The sequence below is a fragment of the Haemaphysalis longicornis genome, unplaced genomic scaffold, assembly GCF_048455015.1.
Source record: "Haemaphysalis longicornis isolate Haplotype H1 unplaced genomic scaffold, Haemaphysalis longicornis Haplotype H1 scaffold_6, whole genome shotgun sequence".
NCBI classification, from domain to species: Eukaryota; Metazoa; Arthropoda; class Arachnida; order Ixodida; family Ixodidae; genus Haemaphysalis; species Haemaphysalis longicornis.
The window spans coordinates 154,758,355-154,770,761 of record NW_027526407.1 but is presented as its reverse complement, the minus strand read 5'-3'; the positions used below and the strand labels follow the sequence as shown (position 1 = coordinate 154,770,761).

Genomic DNA, 12,407 nt, shown 5'->3' with positions numbered 1-12,407 from the left:
CCAAGCCAGGGTGCGGGCGCCAAAGGGGTGCGCGCTAAAATTAGCGAAATTTGAGAGCTGTAGAGGGAACCTGTGTTCTACATCTAGGCTTTGAGAATGTAATCGTCCTACACCAACTAAATGGAATTGAAATGCCAGAAAAACTGAACACAGCTGACAACCTTACCCCCGAAAAAAGGAATGAAGTAAAGCAACACAGCAAGCCGGCCTAGTTGGAAGCGATCCATGGCAACGAAGGCGCCAAACAAACAAGGACGAAGAAGAAACGACAAGGACGGGCGCACTCTAACAACTGAAATTTTATTATGTTAACGCAAGACCTATACACCTACAAAACTGCGCACCATCATCACAAAGACTTACATGCAAGAAGATTACATGCAAGAAGATAACAGTGATATTCCTTTGTCCAACAAGGGCACAGAAGGGTAACTTACACACTTTATTTCGTACTTATGAATATGAAATGCTTCCGCAATCTCTCTGGAAGTTCGATTGTAATGCGTAAACAAAACAACAGTCTTCAAAAAAAGGTGTACAGCTACACTCTTTGCAATGCGTGGCTAAGTGCGTGAAAGGGCTTCCTTTCAAACTCGACGCATGTTCCCTTTTAATCTTATATTAAGGCACCTTCCAGTTTGCCCAATATAACACGCGTTCACATCTTAAGGGTATCTTGTGAACAGCATTTTAGTACATTCAACGAATGGACGCTTGTGACTAACAGTGCAGCCTTTTTTAAGTGCGAATGCACTTTATAAGCGACCCCAAACCTTCCACCGCCGGCGGCGGCGGCGTCCGCAGTCCTCCTCTCCCTAGCAACGGCGTGGAGCGGAGAGGAGCGTCGGTAGCAACGGCGCGGTGACGTCACTTCACCACGTGACCGCGCTCGCTCCGCCTCCTCGCCGTGGCTGCGCGGGTGCGCGCCGCTCCCCGCACCGCTCCTCGCGCCGTGACGTCACGGTATGACGTCACAGCGCGCCTCCTCTCCCCAGCAGCTGCCGCGCGCCTCTCTCTCCACCGTGACGTCACACTCTCTCCTCTCCCCATCGCTCGGCTGCAGCTGCCGTGCGCCGCTGTCCCTCTCCCCTTGCGCTCGCCTCCTCTCTCAGCCACCTGGCTCGGCGCGCTCGGCGCGGCGTACCCCCCTATATATGCAGCGATAAACTGCCAGACCTCCGTGGGTCGGCTCGCGCGCGCTCACGGGTGAATGCCAACGGATTTTAACTTTACTCCCCCTCATAGCATCACCCCGTGCATTCGCACTTAACCATGTTCACCCTCGGGGAAATGGTTGGGAGTTTTTTACTTCATGTTTGCCCTAAAACTTCTGTTTGACCATAGGACAGACACTGCGTATTTTGTTTTTCGCAGAGAACAAAACTTCCACTTGATAGTTCTTGGCCACCTTTTTTAGTCGGTGGGAGAGGCCATGCACATATGGAATTACAAAAACCTTACGACGTTCTTCTACTTGTCCCCCTCTACTCTTACTTGCGTGCCATGCTTACGTTTTCGTAGTAGCCTATTACAAGAGGGTCTCAAACAGTTAGCGGATAGCCAGCGTCTTGCAAACGTGAATCCTGTAGCCCGAAGGCCTGCCATACCAAATGAGAGAAGGATTTTAACAACGCTGCTCTGAAGCACTCAACAACTATTCCATTTTTACTAGCCCTGAATGATCCGAGGCGTTGTTCAAAATAGGATTCCCGGCTCTCGGCGAATAGCACCAGCACCCATGACCAGGCTCTGAAATAAAACACACTCTAACAACTGAAATAAAATTTCAGTGTCTTGTTTTGCACCTTCGTCGCCATGAGAAAAGTAAGCAGGATCGATCAATATAACTGCTTCATGGAGCCAGTCGCTTATTAAGTTCGCTGCGTTCGGAAACATTACAAGCAAAGATGAATATTGCGAGAAGACATATTTATCCCCCCAGTGGAAGTATAACAGACATTGGACTTAAAAACTTGGAACTTGTAGCGTTTTTTGAAAAGTACCTTGCTTCCCAGACATCCATGCTCACTCAGGTGGATATTTGAAACTGTTGTCAAAAAGGGTGTTAAAATCCCCGCTGGTGATGCTTCCACCTGAGAGAGATGTATTGGGGAAACCAGATGAGGCCCATTTTTCTTACGCCCTACTGTCGTGCATTTCATCCATGGCGTAAGCTCGAAATATCAAGGAACAGGAGAGCAGTTACTAAGGCGGTTGCCTTACAAGTCTCATTACAGGCAAGAAACTACCACAGCTTTTGTCGTCGTTCTCGGCGTGAACCGAAATGGTACTAAATGGCCGCCACTGTAAATAGAGAATAAATGAGCAAATAATTGGAACAGCTTGCACCAGTGGTGCAAGGCTGGAGAAACAGCAGAGCTGGTGGTCGACCTAGCTGCTCCCCACACTGACAGCGGATCCCAGATAGAGGGAGAAGCCGTACCCCAGCCGTCAAAAGCCGTTTTGGACGGCGCTGCAAAGCAAAGACCATTGAAGTATGTACAGTGTTTTATTCAGAAGCTATCGTCGCAATACATTTTGTCGTCGTCTTTCGACAGCACAGCCGCGTAGGGCGAATCCTCTTGTGGCGCTTCCTCACCCCGGTAGATATCCACTTCATCGTCAGCTGTTTCGGTGGCCGTCTCCTCGTGTAGATTGTGAATAGATGGCATGATAGATTCGTCGTCATCGTCTTCGGCGAGGCGGAGCCGTGGCGCGCCGGTCGCTGCACGACGACGAAGGCGGGAGCTTCTCATGTGGCGTAGGCCCACCCGCAATTATGGACGACGCCGGGCGGTCACCGCGAGGCACGCGCTGACGTGCGCTGCGTATTTTTGCAGCATAAGCTACACTGGCCGAGGTTGAGCAATTTCGCGTGTGCCGTGAAGGGCCGTTCTGCGTAAGGTCCCTAAACATTTCAGGGACCTTAGTTCTGCGCAAACGCGAGGGGAATTGGATTGCATTGGCTTGGCTTGGCTTGGATTGGATTGGTTTGGATTAAATTGGATGGGATTTGGATTGGATTGGATTGAAGTGGATTGTGTGGGATTGTGTTGCGTCATAGCCGCGGCAGACGCACAGGTGCCGGCGCGGGCCCAGGTGTGCGCCTCAATTACGCAGTAGCCAAGTCTGAAGCTGCGCCGGAGCCGTTTGATAGCCGTTTCGCGTGGCATGTGAAGAGCCATGCTGAGCATGCGCGAGGAGCAGTGACTGGAAAGCACTGGACTGGACTTGGACTGGACTGGACTGGGCTGAATTAGACAGGACTGAACTGGACTGAATTTGACTGGATTGGACTAGATTGCTGAACCTTAGCTCACGCTACGTATATCCTGGCATTTGAGAGCTAAGCCACTACTACTTTTTTTTTCTTCCTAAAGCCACTGGGCCAAGGTCGCCGGGCAGTCATCGCCAGGCACGTGCTGACGGGCGCTGGAGGTTTTCAGTGTCTGCCTGACGAATTTCTGTGGGCCTGAGCAACTCTGCTGTTAAAATACACTTCGGTTCGTGTGGGACCCAAATTACGGTCGGCGGTGCGGCAGCTAAGTGCGCTAACCACAGTGCTATCTGGGCATCGTACCATAATTTATTTATTTATTTATTTATTTATTTATTTATTGATACTGTCAATCCCTTCTGGGATTTTTACAGGAGCAGGCATAGTCAAAGAACACATGTCGAACAGATTTTTTTTTTTGCAATAGTTAACGAAGAAGTATAACGACGATTGACTCGAAGTACAGAGCTTGCAGTAGCTCAGAAATTATTCAATACAATAGAGGCAACAAAGATAAACGGCGAAGAAAAGAAAAGATAGCTCTTGCTCATGAGGTATCGAAACCAATGCAGAAATTATACAATAATAAAAGCAAGAAAGGTAAACGCCGAAAAAAGATAGCACTTGCTCAAAAAATATCGAAATCACACACATTGGCGCATATGTCATGGAAGACCTGTTATCGAGAGAGGATAGCCATTTCTGCTAGAGAAGTGAACTTGTCTACTGTTGTTTGTTCTAGTAAATTCTAGTAAATTCTAGCGATCTAGTAAATTCCACTCTCTGATGGCGCGGGGAAAGAAAGAAAAGTAGAACGTGTCGTTATTGCAATCGTATTCTTCGAGTGTGTGTGAATGTTTGTATCGCGTAGGACGGGTTTTATTGGTTCGAATGTAGGTATCGGAGTTTGTCTTTAACGAATTGTGAAAGAGTAAATACAAAAGCTTCAAGCGGTTGACTTTGGCACGCTTTTCCAGTTCACTAAGGCCCGCTTGCTCTAACATTTCAGTTGGAGACTCACTACGCCTGTACCGGTTAAAGATAAAGCGCACAGCCTTACGTTGAACGCTTTCCAATAAAGCAATGTTCGCCTTTGAGGCCGGGAACCAGGCAGCACTAGCGTATTCCAGAACTGGGCGTATGAAAGTAGTATACGCGAGAAGCTTTGTTTCATACGTGGCTTCTTTCAAAGTACGCTTCAAAAAGAAAAGCTTGTTGTAGGCTTTAGATGTAACGTGCTTCACATGTGTATTCCAAGTAAGATTAGACGAAATTATTACACCTAAGTACTTATATTCATCAACTGATTTAAGAACCAAATTGTTAATTTGATAGCCAAAATTTAATTTTACTTTCTTGCGCGTCACGGTCATACAAATGGTTTTTTCAGTGTTTATTTGCATTTGCCAGTCGCTGCACCATCGAGCTACTTTGTTAATGGCGTTGTTGAGGTTCAGCTGATCATTTCTGTTTCTAATTTCCTGGTAAAGAATGCAGTCGTCTGCGAATAACCGGATCTTTACATCAATATTATCTGTGATATCATTAATAAATATTAAAAACAATAACGGAGCCAGAACACTGCCCTGAGGCACGCCAGAACTAACTTTTACAATTTCAGACGCATACTCGCCATACTGGACATATTGGTACCGATCAGATAGGTAATTATGGATCCAGCGAATGAGGGCACCATCACCGAAAATGCTGGTTAGTTTAGAGATGAGTTTTACATGTGACACGCGATCAAACGCCTTAGACAAGTCTAGAAAAATAACATCAGTTTGTGTTTGCTCATTTACGGCTCTCGCAAGATCATGTATAGTTTCAATTAGCTGAGTGGTAGTCGAAAATCCCCGCCTAAAACCATGCTGGTTCGGATTAAGCAGTCTGTTTGTTTCAACGGCTTCAGTGAGGAATTTTAGTATGATATGGTCAAGAATTTTCGAACAGGATGAAGTAAGTGAGATAGGCCTGTAATTTGATGGGCAAGAGGCATCTCCTGATTTGTGTATAGTGATTATTTTAGCTATTTTCCATTCCTTAGGGATGGAAACTTCCCGCAGTGATTTTGCATACAGAAGGTGAAGATATTTGCTAATCGGCTCTGCGTACCGTTTTAGAAAACTATTAGGAATTTCGTCTGGACCAGTACTTTTCTTCTTCTTCTCATCCAAATTGAGTAATAAGGATAGAACACCAGATTCAACAATTGATAGCGTCCCCAACAAGTAATAATCACGCACTATTGAAGAGGGCTGACTTCGACCATTGTCGAGGGTGAAAACACTTCGGAAGTAATCGTTAAACTCGTTTGCTTTTTGCTTCGCGTCTAAACCGGACGGCTGGGAATTGCGATTTTGCGAACTGCGCATGTACTGGTAAAACTTTTCGGGAGCTGTCTTGATAAAACTATGCAATGTGACATTTGAAAAGTGTTTCTTAGCGTCGCGAATTTTGTTTTTTAAAGACGACGTCGTGGAATGTAATTGTGCCCGGTAATCAGAACTGAAACGAGACTTCTTGGATTTTCTTAGTCGCTTGATTCTGCGTTTGATATGAATTATTTCTCGGTTAATCCATGGTCTCTTTTTTCTTGTGTTTTTTACTACAGTGGGGACAAAATTTTTGATGCAGTGAACAACGTGATTCTTAAATGATAACCACACGTCATCAATGCTGGACCGTTCATTTTCACAGAGTTCGTAGTAATCGGGAAATTTGTGCACCAGATAAGTCATTATAGCATTGTCATCTGCTTTTTGGAATGCAAGTACGTGACGTTCATGGGCTCGTGGGTGAACAACAAATGCAGTCGGCAATGTACAAAGAACAGCCTTGTGATCAGATACACCATCAAAAATTTCCACGTCTATTTTGTTGGATAGGAAATGGTCGCTAATAAAAACAAGGTCCAGAATTGAACTGGACGCCCCGTGAATACGAGTGGGTTCTTCAACAACTTGCCCGAGATTAAACGAAAACATTATGTCAAACAACACGTTTTCGGCGGCATGCGACGCTGTGACAGAGTTCCAGTTTATTCCGGGAAAGTTGAAGTCCCCTGACATGACTATTTTGCTACCTAGCATATGGGTGTGCATGTAGTCGTATAATGGAGCCAGATAATCAGTGTCAGCGTTAGGGGGTCTGTAGATGGCACCAACAAAGAGAGCACTATCGTTCAAGTGTATCTTACACCACACGGCCTCAACATTTGGCACGTCGCCCATAAGATAGTAATCGATGCCTTGCTTAAAAAGAATTAGACAAGGATTGAATGGGACAAGGATTGAATGGGACAAGGAATGGGACAAGGACAAGGTTTGGGACAAAGAATGGGACAAGGATTAGCCTGGTGCGTGCCCTGTGGCAGAAAAACGTGGCGTGACGTGCGTAGAACCCCTGAACGTGGAGCAGAGCTCAAACTGTAGCGAACCTGCTGCGTTTATAGCGGCGAGTCTGCCTGTAGGGTTAATTCGGCCCGAAATCCCACCTTCCCAACACCAGCAGACGTACCGGTGTCCGCCCCTATAGGCGAGACAATTTACGCCTGCTGGTGGGCCTTCCTTTCCTTCTATAGTACAATAAATACATACATCAATACACAAATACGATGACGCACCAGTGGAGATGGCTGATATTCGAAATGCTTTCTCCTTAAAATAACAAAAGCACACTTAGGTACCCGAGGAATTTTTTGCTCACTTAAAAGATGCAATCACTTTTCGTACTGGTGTTCAATGCTTCTATCTCGGAACCGGGCACCCATCCAGCTGATGCATATGTTTCTGGCGCAAGCCCTCGGTATTGTGTCGTTTAGTTCCTACCCGCCATCTTCACGCAGTCACACTGGCTGTAACAGAGGTTTCGCCATCGGCTTTAAACCTTGTAGGGACGTCTTTTACACATAAAACGTAATTGTGGCAACTAGAAACTGGTGTCGTAATTAGGCACGATACGAAGAATCCAAGCTAACCACCAAGGCGCTCTCTGCGTATGCGGAGACTGCATATATCTAACCGGGTGCGTATTCACAATCCATACCCCGTAGAGGCTCATGACGAATGGCGCCATCTATGGGCGCGTTTGCACATTCACCCACGTGCTTTTTATACCTTGTTTAAACGAACGTGGGCGCATCGGCTCATGGTTTAAAGGTCCCGCTTCTGTTTAGCAACCGTAAGGACCAGGTTCAAGTACCACAGGCGACTTTAACACCGGAAATGCTTCAGCTTAAGTTATATCAATGTATAGCGTCGCTCACAACTCGGCGCATCAAATTGTAGGGCAGGAAAATGGTAGGCCAAGAAGTGTGGCGAGAGTGACGAAAAGTAAAGGGGCCGACGAGCACATGTGGGAAGTGCGCGTCGCGCCGCAGATGTTCGGGAGGGGAGGCACACGTCGCGAACTGGGCGCGTGTAGTGATGACGTAACCTCTGAAGTGCAAATGTGCTCCTAGCCGAGGAGACGGAGTGTGATAGACGCCGGAATTAGTGTCCGATCAACCGCTGAGTTGGCAAACGCAAGCGAAGTTAAAGCTAGTGAACCCCGCTGTTTCCTCAGTGTTACAATCTCAAATGCGAAGGTGGCCGGATTTTTAATATTTCTTTCGTTTTATTTGAGACACATTTCTTTTCATGGTGCATGGCACCTATGTATCCCCCATTCATGCATTCTAAACAAAATTTCGGCCGGTTTTGTTCCTTTTCGGTCATTTCATCTCCTGTTTCGTACTGCTTAGTAGTGTGACCCGCCTAATGTCACTTTCAACTACTTTTCTTGAATATTGTCGCCCATTAGCGTAATTTTATCCCTTTGTAGGTGTGTCTCTGGCTCTGATTTTTTTATATATCTAGGTAAGCGCATGTGCATGATGGCGTTTTTTTTTTAATTTGGGTTGTTTTGCCTGCTATTGGTTTGTTTTGCCTGTCAGTGTTTCACCTGGGATGTTTTTTTATTTTGCCTTCCTGCAGTCAAACCCGCTCCACTCAGGCGCAGGCCTCAACAAAAAATTAATTGTAAATATGCAACCAGGGTGTAACCCGTCTGATGTTTTAATAAAGACGTAAATGACAACTTCGTAATAGTTTAAATGAGTAAGGGAGGTTCATTGTAGAGTTGTTAAAAATGAGTGAGCATCTCGCTCCCTCCGTTGCTCAGCAATTTTAGAATAGCGTAGCCGTCGAACACATTCCTCATTCTTTGGACGTCTACTTGGCCCTGGCGTAGCCGCACACTCCGATGCGCGCAAACACGTGCTCTGACGCCGGCGCCGCCTCCTGCCCCTCCCGTTACCCCAAGCAACACCGCCGATATTACGACTGAGGGCGGAACCCAGATCGGATGCTTAATAGCGGTGTGGAGCACACCGGCAGCAACAGCCCAACTGGCGAGTCGGGAAAAGCAGGAACGAGCAATAGCAGACGCGCCTTTTTGGTGACGTCACCATTTTCACTCACTAGAAAGCTACCTCGGCACTATCGCTCTCCCGTATTTTCTTCCTGTGCCGCCCGCTCTAGAATGGAATCGACCTTGCCCACACCAAGAATAACGCTTGCAGCCCCAATACGAACATCGCAATTGGTGGCTCTTTGATACGCTATTGCCGGCCATGCTGTTGTCCCGTATTGCTAATCACAGGGCGCGCCTATCGTGATATCTGGGAGTCTTGCTTGGATTGCACGCCGCGCTCAGCTCCCTTAACTTCATGCGCGAAGTGCGCTGTTTGGATTCACTGTTGTGGAAGTTTCCCAATGTTCGCTGTTTGGAAGTTCGCTGTTTGAATTCACTGTTCCCAATCTTCCCAATCTTCCCAAATCTTCACAATGCTAATTATTAAGCGTTAATGACTTAGAGCAACGATAGCGGACACCGAATGCCAAACAGAACTTGTTTGCAGTTCGGCCCGGCGTGTTGCCGGCATCCATAAGAAACGGAGACATAAACAAGAGCGAGCCAGCAAAAGTAATGATGGCGTCTGCAAGCGCTTGCTCGGATGAAGGTCGTGGAAAAGCTTCCTTCTTAGTTATGTTCGCTTCAGAAATGACCATTTAGCATCAATTTCAATCGTGGTGCGCGCACTTACGAGGCATATGTGACCAATAAGAGAGGGAGAGAGAGAAATATTTATTTCTTGAAAAGCTTTGCTTCAAACAAAATTTTGGAACTAGGGTAAGTTACGGGGACTTTTTTCATAATAAATGAGGTAATAAAGATTTCATTAGAAGGATTGGTACTGGAACATGTACACGCTCGGTAAGCCATACCCTATGTACAGCACCTAAAAGAAAAGTACATCAACATCATAGTTCATGCATATCTTTGTTGCTGTGGCGAACTTCCGGGGGGAAATAGAGTCCTTGGACTGTCTTCTTAGATTATACCACGGGCTCAATAGTTTCTGCAAAGATAGGGCTGCTCCACAAAACTGAGAACAAATTGAGGAAAAAATAGCTGTTTATGCACACGAACCACCTTGCTTATGCTGCGTCACATTCGGGTCGTCTGTTTTGAGAAAATTAGTACTCACCCAAAATGAACACTTTGAAGCGGACATTATCTGGACAAATCTGCGAGTTTCGCCCTTTAAGATAGAGCGACGCGGCTCTGTGGATTGACGCGGAATTTGTGGAGACATACCTGATGTTTTCCCCTCGCAAAAGTTGCGGAAAAGCACGTTCCTTATATCAATAGTGTACAGCAATCTACGGAATCTTCCACTTCTGAATGAACGTCCGCAGCAGCACGGCTTGGACCCACTTACATCCTTTTTCTCTTAAGACATTGTGAATTATTTGCCCTGTTCTGTTTAGGTGACATCGGCTACTACAACCAGGATGGTCGCTTTTTTGTGGTGGGCCGCCTAAAGAACATAATCAAGTGTCACGACTACAACGTGTCTCCCCTGGAGTTGGAGTCCATACTATTGTCCCACCCAGCGGTCAGCGAAGCCTGCGTCGTAGGCGTTCCAGACGAACGAATCCTGGAAGCCCCCACAGCCTTCGTCGTCCGGAAGGAGTCTTCTGGGGAGCGCGGTGGCGTCACCGAGCAGGAGCTTGTAGACCTTGTGGCGAGTAAGAAACCTTACCCTCTATTTTGCTTACGCTGTGCTTTTGCTTACGCTGCTTACCTTGAGATGTAAAACATGATGTCTTAAATTTAACATGGCGACGGGAACCTGTTACGATATATTTTAAAGGAACCACAATTCACGTTCGTATGTTAGCACTTATAGCGTTGCCCCCGTACATGTCATTCTGATGCTGCTAGTTTCTACGGGCGGGGAGGCGGCGCGGGGGGGGGGGGGGTGTAGTATACTACTACGTTCAACGAGAGAAAAGGATGCAGTGTGCGTCTAATCGGACAAGTTCGTCAAACAAGCGCTTTCTTCGGCGCTCTCAGAAAACTACGGTCCCACCAGTTTTGATTACTGCAAATTTTGTACAGCTTCTTTACAGTATACCATCTGTTACATCAATGCACTATGTCAGGCCACCAGGTTGGAATGGCTTGCCACAAGGCGTGGATGTTTAGGGTTTCGAACATATCGCGGAGAAAGCAACACATTTTAATTTCTGCAGCACTGGGTGGCTTCCCGACATTGTTGCTTTTTTTTTAATTGATCAGAGATAAAGGGTTTCCTTCACAAGCAGAGTCGCTCTTAGGCAAAGGACACTCGTGCATGCTGAATTCCCTTTTCGGCGGGGTCCCTATTTTATTTCTGTAATACCTAGGAAATCCTTGCTCTTGCGCGAAATTCTACCGTGGTGATTGTCCCGATCAACCGGTAGTAGTGTCTTTATCTTCCTCACTCTGCGCCAACTGGTACAATTTTGTTTCTGAAAATTGTTATCATCCCGTGACGGACTTTAACATTATTCAGATTTCTCATTTCACGCTTGGAATAGCGCAACCTAATTGCTTTCTCATATTTACATATTTCAGGCCAAACCACCTACTACAAGCGTCTGTATGGCGGTGTCCATTTTGTGGATGAAATTCCAAAGACTGAAAGTGGAGAAGCAGACCGGAATGGGCTGAAACTTAAGATTTCCAACAAAGGCCCGTAGCCATTGACAAGAACACATGGCAGAAAATGATACCGAACATGGCATTATTCAGCGGCCGGACCAAGCAATAACCGTACATATTGCAAATAAGTGTGAACAGAATGACATTTCGAAATTAAACAAGAAAGGTATAATAAGAACAAATTTCCCGTGTAAACAATTTAAGCAATACTTCACGTCTAGGCATTTCAGCATGAAGAGTTGCTGTTATGATACCTTTTTTATATACATTGTCACCAAACTAGGTTCGATTCCTCCCATAGGAAGCGTTCTTTTCTTGGGGCGTTTGATGTGCCTTCACTTATCACCATCGTTTTTCAAAATCAACGTGTAAAGCTGGCTTTCCTGCAATGCGTTTTGGGGATGCATCGAACGCCATCAGGGAGGCATAGAAAGCTTCCCTTTTAGAAAATTTGGCCAGGAGCCGTCTATCGGGGCATTGCCTACAAGGGGCCATTCAGACACAATACAAGTTTGTTGTACTCGAACGATTGCGTGTTCTGTACTGCCCAACCTGCTCTTGTCCTGAAGCAAACGATGCTTTATTCACTGCGAATTTAATGAACTTAAGTTAATATTTTGATTCTCCCGCCAAATCGTGCGTTTCAACGACGTATGCAATGACATAATAAGAGCGGGTCTTCAAGCTAAGGTGGGGGTGGTAACACGCATTTATTTTATGCACAAGGGTTACAAAGACGCCACGTTAGGCTTTAGCGCATTTTGGTGTATAGGGGAGAGGGATTAGGTAATGGGAGTCGGGGAAAAGTATGATACATCTAATAGGGTATGAAATTACAGGAAATGGCGAAGGCCAGAGTTCTCGACGAAGTTTCGTAGAGCGGTGAGCAGGCACCGTTCTTCGGTCTTATTGGAACGACTTGGATAAAGCAAATCATTAAAAATTAAACTTGGTGGCAAGAGGCGGCTTTTTTACCGTTAGTCAACCTAGATGGCGCCACCACACTGCAGTGAGCCGTTATCTGCTTTTGCTTTGTTTTGACCGTATTTGTACCTGGCTTGTTTTTGTTCAGGCAGAAAATAATCGTTTCGTGACA

At 46.1% G+C, this 12,407-nt stretch overlaps 1 protein-coding gene across 1 annotated transcript in view; it reads left to right on the top strand.

Moving 5' to 3' along the window:
• Positions 1-11,449, top strand: part of LOC144143319 (luciferin 4-monooxygenase-like) — a 29,486-nt gene extending 18,037 nt beyond the window's left edge. The window contains exons 4-5 of the mRNA XM_077675088.1: positions 10,093-10,353; positions 11,225-11,449. Coding sequence (XP_077531214.1) covers positions 10,093-10,353; positions 11,225-11,349 — 386 coding nt within the window. The 3' untranslated portion in view covers positions 11,350-11,449. The remainder of the gene's footprint in view (positions 1-10,092; positions 10,354-11,224) is intronic.
• The last annotated feature ends 958 nt before the right edge of the window (positions 11,450-12,407 follow it).